The following is a 17,409-nucleotide window of genomic DNA, read 5'->3' on the forward strand; positions in this document are numbered from 1 at the left end:
GGTAGAACTGGTATCAGTGGGCGGTGGGGAGAGGTAGCATTAAAGAACTAGAGGAAAGTTGTATGTTTCATCGGTGCTGTACTGCACCCTGACTGGCTCATCTCTCACTGTGACCTTTCTCTAAGGGGATGTCCATTTGTCTATAGATGGGTGTTGGCTCACTCCCCCATCATTCACAATGATAAGATTTTCTTGTTCTGAGTCTTTTTGATGCCTGATACTAGAGCCCATTGACACCTCATGATCATACAGGCTGGGGTGCTTCTTTCATGTTGACTTTGTTGCTTTTCCTTCTCTCTATTTTCCCCCACCCCCTCAAATCCATTAACTTGGTTCAACACAAAGGAAGTTGGGGAATCAACTGTTAACCAGAGGGTGGTGGTTGGCACCTTCCAACCACCCTGCAGGAGCAAACCTGTGATCCAGTTTTCTAACAATTACAGCCTAAGGGGCAGTTCTAATGCAGAAATGACACCATATTTGTGTATTAAAAAAACAAAACAAAGCCCAGTTCTTAACATTTGTTGTGATTAAGAGGAGTGACTTTAAACCTAGCAGATCATTAGAGCCACCTTAGGTTCTAAAGGAAAAGAAAATTTTAAAATTGCAAGTTGGAATCCACTTGTGTGTGGTAAAATTCTGAAAGTATATGTTGGGCAGTTGGTGAAAAGTCTCCCTCCCTCCCTGCTCTGTCCCCTGGCCTTGTATTGACTAGAGAGACAAATCCATTAATACTCAAAGTGTAAGAAAGAGCTTTTTACCAAGAAGTAAGTAGTTACATATCAGGAAAACATCCCAGCCCAGCCCAACTCGTCCTTAAGTCTATTCCTAGTCCGTAAGCCCCTCTTCAGACTCATGTAGTCACCTGCAGCGATGCAGAATGCAGGAAGATCAAGTCCCATGGTTCCAGTGGTGGTGGACACCTCTCCAGGGTTCTGGCAGCAGCTAAGATCAGGAAGGTGAAGGGGGTAGGGGTGTTCCCAGGACCCTCCTTTAGGGAAAGCCAGACCCGCAATGAGTCACCTTCAGGCTGTGCCCTGATTGATTGACAGGCTGAACACCACCCCTACACTTGGACATAGCCTCAAGTTGACATGAATTATGTAACAACATTCCTCTTCTCCACCGGTGACTGACTAGCCCATTCAGAAATGCAGGTGTTAGAAAATAAGAACCTATGGTCTCTTTGTTTTTCACTATGGGAGCATCTTGCACAAAGTTTTACAGATATAAAAGGGGGAATAGACACTACTCTGCATATCTATGCAAAACTGTGCAATTAAACTGGGGCATCCATCCAGTCATCAAAAGGGGAACCGACACTACATGACTGGATGGACGCCCCAGTTTTCTTAGCCAGAGCACAGATCTCTGGGCTTTGTGCCAGAGATAAGAAGGTATGAGGTACAAAGCTCACATAGGAGATGTCAAGTCAATGACCCAACACCTCTCAGTGACTGAGCAGGAACTCAGAACTCAGGGCTTCTTCCAGATACCTAGGTGGGGCCTCAGACTCACTGCCACAAGCAATCCTGTATCTAGGAGAGGGTACAGCTGTCCATGACTAGCCCTTTTACGGGAGTAGAAGGCCCTGGTGGTGTGTGTAGTGGTTACGCACTGGCCTGTGATCTGCTTGGTTGCGCAGCTCCTTGGAGAAAGCCTGGACTTCATAATCCCGTAAATAGTTACAGCCCCGGACACCCACAGGAATTGCTATGAGTCAGCATTGACTCCATGGCAGCAAGTTTGGCTTTTAGTTTATTTCTTTAGCAGTGTAGCTGGTGGTTTCGAGCTGCTGACCTCGGGGTTAAACAGCCCAACATGTAACCACTGCGCCAAAAATATGTATTTATATCCCAGTCTAACATCACTAAATGTTGGGATATTTTGTTGCATTACTTGCTAAGAGAAGACTTCCAGGTGCTGTTTGCATGTAAGCCACTTAGTCAATTTGATGCATTTGATCAATTTAAGAGACTTATGCAGTAGGTGACACACAAAATAGTTTTGCTTCCTGATGAGCTGCCCTGTCCTTGTCTTTTGTCCTCTTCTGCACATTTCCCCAGCATCTGTCCAGAAGAAACCACAGGGGAGGCGAGTGCGGAAGAGAAGAGATGCTCCCTGAGTAGAGGATGGTGGGCTGGGAGACTCAAGTTCTGAGTGGTTTTCCCGGCGGCCTGGTCAACTCTAGGGCATCATTCCCAAGGAAGGAGTTTGAAAAAACGCCTTCCAGTGCAGCACCATTTGAATCACAGTAGAACCTCACAGGGGGAAGATTTTGCAGAACAATATGCCTTTGGTGTTTTGAAAAATCTAGTCTTGTACTAGTGGCCACATAGGAGAACATCTATAAATATCTATAAATCCCGGCAGAAGAAAGAAAAGGCTGTGAGTCAACTGTTTGAAGCAGTGCGGGGTTTTTTGTTCAGACATTCATGTGGCAACCCATCCATTTGGCAGTTGCTGTTTGTCAGGTTCTAGAGATTAATAGAACATGCTTTCAGCCTTCAGCAAGCTCATTGGGCAGTGAAGGAGGCAAATCCTTCACCACATGGGTAATGATAATTGTTACCCATTGCTGTTAGAGTCTTGGGCAGGAAATGTGCACAGGGTATTGGAGCTCAGGGAAGTGCCTCGTTAAAGCTGAAGTGGAAAATGAGTTAAGTTTTCCCACCTTTGTTCTCTGAGTCTAGTCTTGAAGGCCCAGTAACCAATCATGTACAAGGAGGCCAGACAGTGAGGAAATAGAGGGAACTGAGAGATTACAGGTGTGCTTCTGAAAGAGATGAGGCAAGACAGAATCTCTGAAATAAAACTCATGCACAAGAACCAGAGCAGTAGGGTTTGCTGCCTACACATCTCCATGTCCAAGAATTTCCACATTTACAGGACATTCCTTGCGTCCTCAGGTTGCTAATCCAACTCACAACTCAGAGACGGCAGCACTGCAGCAAACTATCCAAGGATGAAAACCAGAGCTCAACAGCAATGATAATAACGGCTGCCATTTCTTGAGCACTTAAATACCTGGCTCCTTCCAAAGCACATTTCAAAGAAATCTTTTTAAAAATTATTGTTAATTAGAAATTAATACATATATTACCCCATAGTTCAATCACATGAAGCAGAGTTGTACAATCGCTTACACAATGAATCCTTATAGTGATACTGTAGGAAAAGTGATTTGATCTCTATATAACATTAGGAAAAAGAGGTGGAATAAACTCGAGATTTCAGGGCCAGGTGGCAGGGTGGATTTGATGGCTGGATTTTGATCCCAGATTTGTCTGCCACCACAACGCGGGCTTTCTCCTCTCGACTACGTTGCCCTCACAAGAGGATAGATACAGCTGGTGTTTATTGGATGGCAGGTCAGGCACGGAAAACGACAATTTCAAAGGGGGTAAAATTGTGATTTCATCTTTTGGGCAACAAAAAGCCATCCTGGTGGCTCTTGTTCACTCTACCCTAACTCTGATGCACCAAGAAATATAACCGAATTGTTTTGTTTCTGTGGGAAAACCAGGTTTCATCACGAGTGTTACTATCTCATTGCATAGTTCTGATTAAGGACTGAGTGACATGCCAAATGCCAGTGTTTATATATTATGAAGTGCATCAGTTATCTCCTGAGACATTTGATTTGTATGCAGAGTTAAAATAAGGTTTGTACTGATTGGAATACATTGTCTGCATCTGGCAGGTACTTTCATAAATAAATGAGGTTACCGGCATTCAGAATGTGGATATGTCCTAGGGGCAAAGAAAACCAGGGTGTTTTGTTTTTCCTTCTTGAGATTTTGCCTGGGTGCAGCATCGGGAGACGGAAAGAAGTCTTCCGACCTCATCACTGAACACAGCTCAGTTCTTTATATGTTAGTTGGCTGTTAAGAAAATGAAATTAGATGAAATGAGTTAGGCAATTGTCATGAAGAATCAATACACGAAGGCTATATATTTGATCATTTCTTCCCAATTTTTACTCTTCCCCCTGGATTCTTACCCCTTTGCTGTTTTGAAGACAGCTGATAGTAACATGGTTGGTTTTGCTATAAAGGAAAGTGAGTCACTTTGTTGTGTTGTTCGGCATTCGGTTTCTTAGAAACTTGTTCATCTTGCACATGGCACATGGTTTGGGATTTTGTCTCCTTTACATGTATTAGTAACAAATGTTACTTATGGCACTCTGTAGGAATTTCTCACCAGAATGTTTTCCAAGGTAGGGGAGAAAATTGCTCATAAGTTCTGTGTCAGTTCTGTGCTATAGTTTATAGAGTCTTCTGACTTGAATTTTCTTGGTTCTCTAGAAATCGTTAATAGTTTCGGCTACAAACCATTTTAGTAAGAATAATTAAGACTGTTAACAGCTATTTAAACATTTTATATTTAGTGAATTTATGATATTTGTTTAGAAACTTGTTTTTGGTCTTGAAGGTGAGTGTCTCGTATCTTTTTTGGGGGTGGTAAAGTTATTGTATTATATAAACTCATTTGTCATCTTCATAAGCATAAAGTATGTATCAGTCCTACCTGTAGCCAGCCATTCTAGAGCCTGAGAGGTGGATTTTCTCTTTATGAAAGCCTGTTCGATTTGGGAGCGTTTAATGTAAGTCAGGTCAGGTGTGTGCTCCTTGGTGCATGATTTGGAAGGTGGGAGGAAGAGCCCTGGTGGTGCAAACTGCTAACTATAACATCAGGGGTTCAATCTCACCAGCTTCTCCAAGGGAAACAAAGGAGGCTGTTTGTTCCTATGAAGGTTTATCACCTCAGAAACTATATAGCAGTGGTTCTCAACCTATGGGTGGTGACCCCTTTGGGTGGTCAAATGACCCTTTCACAGTGGTCACCCGATTCACAGCAGTAGCAAAATTACAGTGATGAAGTAGCAGTGAAAAGAATTTTATGGTTGGTGTCACCACCACATGATGAACTGTGACAAAGGGTTGCGCGGTGTGAAGCATGAGGAAGGTTGAACACCACCATTATATAGGGTCGCTGTCAGCTGGAATCACCTCTCCGTGGCAGTGGGTTTCTTTAGGTAGGCAGTAGGAATACTGATTTTGCCTAATGCAACTACAATGCAGTCAGAGCTCATAGTTGATCAAGATTTGAGGCACCAGGGTAAAAACAGATCGGGGTGATTAGGCTACTGCTCACCAGGGCAACAGAGCCCTAGAGACGAGGAGCAGTCCATCCATAGCAGAGGTTTCTGACAGCTGCCTATAGATGCCTGCACTTAGGTCGCCGCTAGGGACATGTGAGCTCAGTTGCTAGGTCTGATTTCCCGAGAGGAGATAGTATATGAAATCTGCAATTTTAAAAGTTGGCTCATAATTAAGAAAAAAAAAAACATGGCTCAAAGAACATCTGGAGGTTGGCTGCTGGTGATATCCAGCCTTCTCCCTTCAGCTTAGTAGTTGTTTGTACACACGTTTTTACAATGGGATTTTTTTTGCCGGCCCTCCCCCTCTCCCTTGGGCTCTGAGGAAACGATGCACTCTTAGTGCGTCTAGAGACCGTAAAGCAAAGCGATCTTTGATTCTTAATGGGAGGGCATTAGGCTTCTGTCTGGCTGGTTTATATCTGAACAGCATCATGTGGCTGAAAGATAGGTGACTCCCCAGCCGCTCTCCCCTCCCCCCGACAGTGGACCGCATTCGGAGGCAGGCATCAGGCACCTTGCTGTGCTGATGCCAGAGGCCTTGGCAGACCATGAGGCAGAGCAGAGGGACTGCTTGGGGACTGTGAGGTGGAGGAGCATTGGATGGACTTTCTGGCCAGCAGAGGCTGAGGGATTTAAAAGAATCTTGGATGCTCGTGAGAGAGGTGTTGCTATGAACCAGTACCGTATCCTTAGTGTTTTTTTGAGAATGATTTGTGGCAACTTTCCCTAACCTTCCTAATTGCTAGTATTATCTGTGAATTACGCTGTTGCGGTAGATAATGGGACCCAACAGAAAAATAAAGTGAATTGAGAGACGTGGTTGGGGTCAGGATAGGGTGAAAGAACGATGGAGGGCAGAGGCATGTCTGACCTCAGCTTCGTGACAAGAGGTCATGAGCGGTGAGGGGGTTGGATTCCATCCCTTCCCTTGTGTAGCCTGGGGAGGTCAGATAGGGTTTCCGACCTTTTCTCAAAAAGGAACAAAGTGAGCCTATGACTTCAAGGAAAATAACCAAAGCTGTTTGTTGCCAGGAAGAGGATTTTGAGCTTTTAAGCAAAAAATTAGAATGTGGAAAACCTATATCCACGATTGAATTTGATGCTGTGATTTGGTGGTGACATTAATGAATGCCATAAATCAGTAAACTTACATGTTCCAAATGATCAATGTATGCTGTTAAGGAATCCCACATAGTTAAAAAGATTTATTAACAGTTCATCAATCAGTTTCAGATTCATCATTGTTACCCACTTCTAAGAAACTAATACCTGTCAAGTGACATCAAAGAAGAATGCCTACAATTTTCTGGAAGTAGTATTAAAATATGTCTCCCTTTCCAGCAATTTATGTATGGAGGCCAGATTTACTTCATATATTTCAATCAAAACAACATACGGTGAAAATGGAACTCAGAAGCGGATCTGAACAGCATTATTTATTTATTTAAATTGGTTATTGTGCTGTAGGTGAAGGTTTACAGAGTTAGAATTTGTACCTAAAATGTTCGTGACATTGTTTACACCCCCACAATCTGTCACCCTTCCTGCATTTTCTGCTCCGGGTCCCTTATTTCCTTTCAGCCACATTTTCTGTCCCTTCCTGCTTTCGCCTCTTTGCTTTCTGGCAGATGATGTCCTTTTGATCTAACGTAATGGTTTATCCTCAAGCGCACGTGCTTTGTGGGAGTTATTCTTGACTTCACGAACCTCTCTACAGCTTCCAGGCTTCCAGGTCATACCGGGAAGGCTGATCTTTCCTATGAGCTTGTTTTTGTTCTGCGCTGTCTGAGGCCTCTGAAGAATGTGAAGTGTACAGTGATTGAGACCACAAAGTTTCAGAGTCATTAGAGTGTGATTTGCAGAGGCTGCAAAGGGAGAGACAGCCGGGGAGGTGGAAAAGAAAAAACCCTTTTGTTGCCCTACAAAATTGGTAGACCCTTCAAGCAGTGATTTCTGATGTATATTTAGAGAAAACGTGTTTTGTCGGAAGGCAAAGAAGTAAACTTGTCGTCTCTACCTTCTTTGACTCCTGTCATTTTGTTTTGCTAGCATTTTTGAATCCACATAATGTTATTAGAATAACCTTCATTGGTTACTTCATGTTACATTGCAAACTTTTTTGTGGTCAGCTCTGATGTGAGAAAAATTAGGAGCAAATAAGGAATTGTTAAGTATAACTAAATTGTTTTATTTATATTTACTGTGTACACTTGAGTGTAAGCTGACCTGAATATCAGCCGAGGTACCTAATTTTACCTCAAAACCATAAAAATGTGTTGAAAAACTCAGTTTACCCACAAGTATATACGATATTAAAGATGATTGTTTACCTCTTTCGGGTGTAAAATGAGCTGTAATGATGTTCTTCGGTGTCTTACTTTCCTCATTCTGCCCCTGACTCCTTAGGCTGTTCTGCAAAATAAGAATTAAGGGGAATATGATTAAGGGTAAATGTAGATACCAACACAATGGAGCTCACGTAGCATGAGGTTTTCATGCTCACTGGAGAACCAACCCTAATACACTAGGACTTCTAAGTGGGCTGAGGCAACCCAGAAGGCCAATGTGCACAACAGCACGACCCACATGGCCACTTCCCACCCAAGTAGTGTGTGTGACTCTGACTCTCTCAAGGCAGCCTCTCCTCTCCTGGGTCGGGGCAGCTCCTGCTCTTTGAGTGGGCAGAGGAAAAGACCTTCTCCCCCTCCCTGTTTCACGCACATGAATGAACGAACACACGGTCCCTCCATTATACCCCGAAGCCTCCTAAAGGACAGTGACTTCCTCCAAGCGTGGGGAGAAGGGCTTTGGGGTTTGATGCCTTGGCAGGCTGGATTGCATAAATGGCCTCCAGGTTCTGTTTGTTTGAGGAGGTTGAGGGTGCCTTGCTAGATGCTGGCAAGAATATTATCTCAGAATACCTCTGCAACTCTGCCTGAAACCCAGCTACAGACGCTGGCAGGTGGGACCTCCGTGACCCCCTTGTGAAAGGTTGACTTTATTGAGCAGCTATGTAAACAGTGTCATGTGAAACAGTTTGAAAGTGGCAATGGATAGAATGTGGCACGATATTTGTATTTTTAAAAATGTAGATGATGTGAGGACTTAGAAAAGTTTGCGGTGATAATGGAAAGACCATGCTCCCAGGTTCGAGATGGGGGCTGACGCCTGTCTCTACCATCTTCTCAGTGGAATAGTACATCCCAGTGCCATTGAGTCATTTCCTGATCGTAGCCATCGGGCAGAGTGGGACTGCTCCTTAGAATTTCTGAGGCTGTAAATTGTTAAGGGGTGCAGACAGCCTATCTTTCTCCGAAGGGAGTGGCTGTTGTTTGGAACAATCAACATTGCTTTTAGTACCCTAGTGCTTATCCAGGCAGGGTTCCTGGATAATTGCTAAAAAAGAAACCGTTTCTCACTATTATCTTACTGTTTGCAAAAATGGTGTGGAAACCCCATCTGTTAGGCAGTGGTTCTCAACCTGTGGATTCTGACCCCTTTAGGGGTTGAATGACCCTTTCACAGGGGTCACCCAATTCATAACAGTAGCAAAATTACAGTGATGAAGTAGCCAGGAAAATAAATTTATGGTTGGGGGGGGGGGGTCACTACAACATGAGGAACTGTAAAAGGGTCACGACATTAGGAAGATTGAGAACCACTCTGCTAAGGTTTCCAAAAGGTAGATTGCTCTGTGGGCTGAGAAGGTCTGAGATTGCTCGGTGGGCTGAGCATGCCTTCCCATGCTCTGGCTCCTGGCTCTGCTGTTTATTGCTTCTCTGCCAATGTGTTGGCAGTTTTACCCTTGACCTATTAGGGTCTCTGAGTCACACCGACTCGATGGCAGTGAGTTTGAGAGCTGGTCCTCTGGTGTCAAAAGTTGTGTCTCCTCCATCAGGAACGTGCAGGAGTCTTGGGTCCAGACAGCATTCTCCATTCTCGGCTCTTTCCTCTTCTTGCTGATCCTGAGATCTCCCTGCTGCTTCTAAAATGGCTGGTTTTATACCCTGTTACAATCACTTACAGCCTAGTCATGTAAGCCAATCATTATCTTCCCCTACCTTCTTAGACCTACCAAGAAAAGGAAGGCTGGTGGGATTAGCAAAGGCTTCTGCTAGAAGAGCTATATTAAACAATTCCCTGCACAGCACCTCTCTTGAGACTTGAGATTTGGAGGATTTTCGTTTGGAGAAATGGCAGAAATATTACTACAGCATATCTTTTTCTACCAAAGAATATCTAGGAATAGATTTTTAATCTATTTCAATTGTGTGTTGGCATTACTTATTTTTTTCTGACATTGATGACAAGAAATGTCTAAATGGGTATCTGTCATTTAATATACTGGTGTGTGTGTGTGTGTGTGTGTGTGTGTGTGTATAAGCCTTTCATTCCAAAATAAATAGGTATGAGAAAGTTCTATGAATGGATCACTGAAGGGTGAGTTGAGTCACTTTAAAGAACATACTGTAATATTACTGGGTAAGTGATGATTTGTTGAATACCCTTTTTCATGTTAATTTGCTTACTAGTAACTAGCAAAAAGAAAAATTTTTTTTTACTTGTTCTTAACTTAATTTGAAACTTGAAGTGGAAGACTTGGGGAGTTGGCCAAATGGGTTGGATACATGTAACATTGTATATTTTTCACTGTTAGAACTGTCCAGTGACAAGGAAGGGTGAGAGAAGATGAGACTAGTTTTACCTTGTTTTTGCTAGAGACTAGGCTTCCAAATTTATTTGGTTTGCCTGCCCCCTTTTCACGGGAGAAAAATAAATTACTGTCCCCCCACCCCCATGAAAAGAATCTGTGTTATTGCCCATAATTGAGGATAAAATGTGGTGTCTGCTTTTGCAGCTCCCAGGTTTGGGAAGCGCTGCTGGAGAGGAATATCATTTTGTGCTGGATAATTGAAGCTTCTTTGGGATCTGATTTACCTATAGTTCTTTAGTTTTCAGAAACCAGAAAAATTCATCATGCCTAATCCAGTTTAAGAATGTGTCTCAGAGCATGCAACTATGTTTTGTGACAGAAAGGGGTAGGCAGAGAATTATGAAATTGAAGACCCTGGACTAAGTGCTATTGCCACCTGAAGATCTGTGAGAAGATGAATGACTCATCCTTGAATTATAATGTAATATTTGGGGGAAAGTGAGATTAAAATTGTAGGGGACCTCAGGAGCAGCATGCAAATACGTTAGCTTCTAGCAAGAGTGATTATACTTTTTTTCCCTGTCTCACTGTTAAAATTTGTTTGCTAACAATGGTGCAAAATAGATTAAAAAAAATAGATTTCAGCCTCTATAGTTTAAAACTACCATAAATTTAAAGGACTCAAATAAGTTGTTTGGTTAGAATGTGAGTGCCTCCAGTGCCTTCATCTATGTGTTGAAACATCAGTTGGTGGGGTTTGTTATTCCTCTAGTAGAAACGAAAATAATTTTATAGTTCGGGGTCACCCCAACATGAGGAACTGTATAAACGGGTGGCGGCACTAGGAAGGTTGAGAACCACTGCGCTAGTACCTTCAGTTCCATTGGGTCATGATCATACGCGGCCCCTGATATGGTTGAATATCAACCCATTCTTTTTGGTACAGTGATTGTGTGTTCCATGACTTCCATGATGCTTCCTACACTGTTCAGTATTTTGTCCACAAAACCCTTCAATAGACTAGATTTTTTTTCTTCATCTCCTTAAGTTTGAGAAATTCCAAGTGGGCCCTTCCCTTTTGCTTTTCCACCCCCAAGTCTTTGGATATTTGATTATGGTGCTTTATCTTGTTTTCTGGATCCCCATCGGAATCCTTTTGTTTATGCTACCCTGCCTTTAAGAGGAAGCTTCAGAATCTCTTTTGATACCCATTTTGGTATTTTTCATGATTTTTTTTTTCCTTTCTGCTTTTTGTATGGTGTCTTGATGTCATCCCACAATTTCCCTGGTCACTAGTGCTCAGTGCATCAAAGCTGTTCTTGAGATAGTAAAATTCTGGTGTGATACATATACTCAGGACTGACTTTAATTTTCTTATGCCAGGAAATGTGGAAGGCGGTTACTCAGCTAGCTAACTAGCTGTAAGAGGTTCTTATTTGTGCTCACTGTCAATAGAAAGGTGGCCCAATAGAATCTGGATATTATCAAACAATATCATTAATACTGTATCCAAGTAATTAGGCTAATCATAATAAAAAATGATTGCAGCAGTACATTGATAGGGAACTCCTAGAAATCCAAGCCAGATTCGGAAGAAGATGTGGAATGAGGGATATCCTTGCTGATGTCAGATGCATCTTGGCAGAAAGCATAGAGTACCTGTGTGTTATTGACCCTGCCCAGACATTCGACTCCCTGGATCATAACAAATTAGGGATAATACTGAGAAGACTTAGGAACACTAGTATGTGCTTATGGGGACCCTGATACAGCATGGCTTAAATTCAGTAAAGTTGTGTATCAGGATTGCATTCTTTTACCATACTTACTTGATCAGTATGCTAAGGAAATAATCTGAAAAACTGGGCTATCTGAAGAAGGAAGCATCAAGGTCAGTAAGAGCCATCAACAACCTGCATTGCGCTTTATGGATGACAAAAACCTTGCCTGCTGAACGTAGAGGACTTGAAGTACTTGATAAAACTCAAGGAATATATCATCTAGTATGGGTAACAGCTCAGTGTAAAGGAAATAAAAATTTTTACAACAGAATTAACCAATAGACATCATGCTAAATGTAAAAGAGATTGAAGTTGTCAGGATTGATTTGGCTTGGATCCACAATCAATGCTTATGTCAAGGAAGCAAATGCATTGGGAAAATCTGCCAAAGATCTTTGTAAAGTGTTAAAAAGCCAAGGTGTCACTTTGAGGACTAAGGTGTGCCTGATCCACGCCATGGTATTTCTCAGTTGCCTCCAGTGCATGAGAAAACTGGACGTGGATTAAAAAGACTGATGAAGAATTTATGCATTTGAATTTGGCATTGGCAAAGAATATTGGATATGCTATGCACTGCCAGACGTACAAAGCAGATCTGTTTTGGAGTACATAGAGTTACAACGTTCTCTGGAAGCTCAGATCGCTAAACTTTGTTTCATGTACTGAGGAACTAGTCCCTGGAGAATGACATAATAGTTTATAGAGGGTGAGTGGGTGGGGAAAGACTCAGCAAGAAGGATTGACACTGGCTATAACAATGGACACCAGCCAAGCAATATATGTGAAGTTGATGCAGGTCTTGGGCAGTGCTTCACTCTGTCTGAAAAAAGGTTGCCCTGAGTAGGGATAGACTGGACAGTACCTCACTCAAGAAACCTGTCAGCATGCGGAATAAGTCCATGAGTGTAGCAGTGCGGCGGAGGTTGTCCGAAGCTTATTGCTAACGGATCCATTCATTGTATTACAGTTACTTTATACGATTAATTACTGAACTATGTGGTTATTTTGCTATATCGTACTTTGAAAATTGTTTTCCATTATAGCCACATAGAAAGATATATTTCAAAATGGATTTTGGTGGTGTTTTAAGGGTGACTTTTCTTTTATTTTAAAGAAAACTTACTCTTTCTGTAGGGATGTTCCAATTAAGAATTTTAAGCATAGTATGATCTCAAAGAAGAGCATCTCAATTATTTAGAAACATTTATTATTTAGGAAATTAAAAATAAATATGAATCTTGGCTTGAGATACTTGTGTGGTTTGTGTGTCTGCTGGAGACTAAGGTAATAGGGAACTCTCCTCCCTCCCCCCGAACAAAAACAAAAACCAAACCTAAAACAAAACAAAAAGCTCGGTGCTATTAAGTCGGTTCTGAGTCAATTCCCAAGACTGTACATCTTTTAAAAATAAATTATTTTATTGGGGACTCATACGTATATTAAAACACACCATACATCCTTATCTAAAGCAGACACACAATTATTGGCGTCAATAATGTCTAAACATTATCTTCTTGAGCCCTTGATAACAGCTCCTTTTCCCCCCTTCTCCCCCACCATGAACCCCAAATATTATTATTTATATAGAGATATATTTATATATTTCTTACACTGCCCATTCTATCCCTTCACCTACTATCTTAGTATTCGTCCCCCAGAGGGCGTTATTCTGCATCATATCTATCCATTCGCCCTTCTCTTCCCCTGGAATCATTGTTTCCAGTACTATTTCTGAGGGGATTTGTCTTTCCTGAATTTTGAAGTCTGTAACTCTTTATGGGAGTAGAAAGCTTCATCTTTCTTCTGTGGTGCTGCTGGCGGTTTCAAACCGCTGACCCTGTGGTTAGCAGCCTAGCACATAACCCACTGTGCCACCAGGGCTCCTCTAGAGCAGCGGCTCTCAACCTTCCTAATGCTGCAGCCCTTTCATACAGTTCCTCATGTGGTGGTGACCCTTGTTGTTAATTCATAACTAATTTTGCAACTGTTATGAATCATGTAAATATCTGATATGCAGGATATATTTTATTTGTTACAAGTTGAACATAATTGAACATAATTAAATCAGTGATTTATCATAAAACAATATGTAATCATATATTGTGAAATATTTATGTATTTTCCGATGGTCTTAGTCAACCCCTGTGGAAGGGTTGTTCGACCCCAAAGGGGTCCCAACCCACAGGTTGAGAACTGCTGCTCCAAAGTACTTCATTAAGTACTTAATAGAGCGTTTACTTAGTTTTTGCTTGAATATTTCCTGGTCACCAGGGATATGTGTATGCTAATGTGTAGGGTGCTGATTTAATCATTACTGGCTTCAGATTTAGAAGAATCATATATTTTGGTGATTGACTTTCAGAACTTTAAAATTTTTTTTGGGGGGGGGACAGTCTAAATGTACATGTAAAACCAAGTGTATAAAAGTTCAGATGAAATCTAAAACTGACTGTGATAGTTGGTAGATGTTAACTGCAAGGTCAGTGGTTCAAACACACCAGCTATTTCACGGGAGAAAGAAGAGGTAATTGTTTGCACCCTTAAAGGTTTATAGTCCCCAAAACCCTAAAATGCTCACTAAGATTCAAAGTCCATTAGATGGCGGTGGGTTGGCTATTCTCCTATAAACTACCCCTAACCAGACATGCACTTGAGTTGATCGAGACTATGGTTAATAGTGGTCATCAGGCTAGGGAAGAAATGCTCCAGCGGGTTTCTTTCCAAGGCTGTGTATCTTTTGGAAGTGGTCAGTCTCACTGTTCTGCAGAATGGCATCTAGGTTGGCACCACTGATTTTTGGCTAGCTGCCCAACGCTTAACCTGCTGTTGCCTGGTCCTGTTCATGTAAGCATTGCATATGCCAAGGGAATTCAGAACATTTGTGGAAAAATCCCATGGACTTTCAAGTCAATTTTTTCACAAACTTGTTTTGAAGACCTTCATGCATCCTCCACAGACACGTTTGCAATCACCAGACTTTCAGGACTGAGAAGAACTGGCGACAACGAGTACTTGTAGTTGTTCCGCACACACACACACACACACACACACACACACACACACACACACACACACACACACAGAGAAGACTGCAGGCCCCGCTGTCTGTCGCTGAGCAGAGCCTACGCCTTACGCTGCCCATGGCTGCTGTTTGTGTACATTTTACACATGGGTAGGAGGTTCTCTCTGGCTTTTCTTGGAATATTTAACTGATAGCATTTAGCCGTCCCATTATGCTTCCCTTCCAAACAGAAACCAAACTCGCTGTCCTTGAGTCGATTTCAAATCATAGCAACAATATAGGACAGAATAGGACTGCCCCTGATGGTTTTCCAGATGGCAAGTCTGTAGGGCAGTAAAAGCCAAGGAGTGATTGGTATGAAATATTGTTCTAGCATATTCATCTCAAAGGTGGACTCTTTATTTTATTGTACATAAAGATCTATAGTGTTCTTTGGAAGCAGCATTTAATCTTAATCTCCATTACTGTCCAATTTGGGAAACACATTTTATCCATTGACCTGTCCCAGTATTATATGCTTGCTGGAAGTTCTAGAGACCAGGTTTGGGGGCAAATTAAAAAAAAAAAAAAGGTTTAGTTGGATGTGAACTTGCACCTTTTGAAAAGGTCACTACTGCGGTTTGGGGGAAGTAAAACCTTTCTTAACTGCTGACTCTGTAATGTAGTGTTCTGTGAATTACTTCAGATCAGAGCCCTGGAGTTATACATGGGGCTGCTAAACTCAAGGTCTGCAGTTCAAAACTACCAGATGCTCTGCAGGAGAGAGATAAAGCTTTGTACTTTCATAAAGGTTTACTGTCTGAATCTACAAGATGGCAGTGAGGTTTTGAGGGGCAGAGGACAAGAGCTCTCTGACTTCTCGAGGTGTTTGTGGGGATACCCTGGGACAGAGCTCTCCTTACAGCGAAAAATCGCTGTTTTTCTAGTCTATGTCATGAGGGCCACGGTGCTGTTGGTATTTTAATAATGTTTTATCTTGTTTAAGTGACCAAACAGATTTGGCAAACTAGTTAACTTTCTAGTCCAGTAAGAGCACATTTTTGTTAGTGGAAACATGTGTAACACTGACTTAAAAATAAGGGGAGTATTTGATTGTGGGCCAAATCACCCTTGATCAGATACAATTCTTTGGAGTGATGATAGAAGTTAGCAATTGAAGACCCACTTGCTGAGGGAATCCTTAATTCATCATCGCATCACTTGGATCACTTGGTTACTACTTAGGAATCAGGTTTGCTTTTGAGCGAGTTTGAGGGGGCTTCAAAAATTCCAGGAAAAAGTCTGTTATCTGCTAATTCAACTTAAAATGTTTTGAAGCCCCAGAATGAACAGAAGAAAAAATTTACAGGTGAAAGTAGACAAATAGCGTTTTCATAGATTTGTGGCAGTGTTTTAATCCTAAACTGGCTTTAATTTTGGAGTATGTAATACTTTCATCTGTGAATATAAGAGATTGAAATTTGAGTTCATTTGTGTTTGCTGCTCTTTAGAAAGCAAAGTTAATAGGACATCTTACTGATCAGAAGCTTTTAAATATAGTTTATTTTTAAGAAAATTATTTCTAAAAAAAGTTTTGAAAATTTCTTTAAGAACATAGTACTAAAATCTCCACCTAGAGATTGCATCTCTGTATTATCAGGTGGTTTTGTTAGGTTGACAGAGTGCAATTAAATTTAACTGGGTGTTCTTCATTTTTTAAATACTAATTCAAGAGAAACAACAACAGCATAGATGGAATAGTTAAAGCATTATCTCTTTGGTACCTTTTGAGAGCTTTCTAAGCATGGTACCCGTTGGGGAGATGTTATCTTTGCCGTACAGATGAGGAGCCTGAGGTTCTGATTTGTTCTGTTTTGGATCACAAGACTGCTAGAACCTTGCCGGAGGGGGCACTGAGACTTTTGGTCCTTTTCTGGCCCTGGTGGTGTGGTGTAGTGGTTATGGCTCAACAGCAAGCAATGGGAAGCCAGCGTACCACTGCACTCTGTTCCTAAAGAGTCAGTCTTGGAAACTCTAGGGGGCAATTCTTTCTGTGCTGTAGTCACCATGAGTCATAATTGACTAGATGACAGTGAGTTTGAATTTCTTCTGTACATCTGTGCTTCCTAAGAGCTTGCACTTTGTGATATACCTGTCCATGTATAACAGTGGTTTTAAAAGGGGGTTTTAATGGTCATTAGTCCAATTCCTAGCTCCGATGCTTTTTGTTGCATGCTCTGGAGACTGCAGTTTCCTCGTTGGTAAAAGAAGATCCAAAGCGCTAGTGCTACGGACATTGCTAATGCGGTGGCGAGGGAAGGTAATGGTTTTGGTGAAAGAAAAGTCAAAGATAATGTAGAAACCATTCTTGTCATATACATAAAATCATCTTTATAGCATTTTTTGAGTGGAAATCGCCAGAATAATGGTCCAAGTACCTGTTAGACAATGTTATTTACAAAGGGTCTGTACATTCGAGTTTTCATGCTTGCTCTGATTTGTTTTTAAAGGTTACGAGAAGTTTCGGAGAAACTGAACAAATATAATTTAAACAGGTAAGAAGTTTAAGATAATTTAAACAACAAAAAACAACTCTTCTTAATTAGGAAAAAGAAGTCATATTTAGATCTCAGCTACTAAGAATCTCTATTCAAGCATCAACTTTTATGAGTCAGATTCATTTAAATGATAGTTTTTATTCGTATTAAGTTAAAAAAAAAGGTGGCCTGCCAAGAATTACCGCTTTATAGCTTGTAAATGGTAGTTTTTTTCCTCTTAAGATGATGCTAGCTATTTTGTTGTTATTGTT

General features: G+C 41.4%; 1 protein-coding gene across 1 annotated transcript in view; it reads left to right on the forward strand.

Moving 5' to 3' along the window:
• The window catches only part of UBR5 (ubiquitin protein ligase E3 component n-recognin 5), a 137,907-nt gene that overhangs the window by 25,931 nt on the left and 94,567 nt on the right, over nt 1-17,409 (forward strand). Inside the window, exon 2 of the mRNA XM_075549424.1 lies at nt 17,111-17,155. Within this exon, the coding sequence (XP_075405539.1) occupies nt 17,111-17,155 (45 nt within the window). The remainder of the gene's footprint in view (nt 1-17,110; nt 17,156-17,409) is intronic.

Source organism: Tenrec ecaudatus, chromosome 5 (genome assembly GCF_050624435.1).
Source record: "Tenrec ecaudatus isolate mTenEca1 chromosome 5, mTenEca1.hap1, whole genome shotgun sequence".
Lineage (NCBI taxonomy): Eukaryota > Metazoa > Chordata > Mammalia > Afrosoricida > Tenrecidae > Tenrec > Tenrec ecaudatus.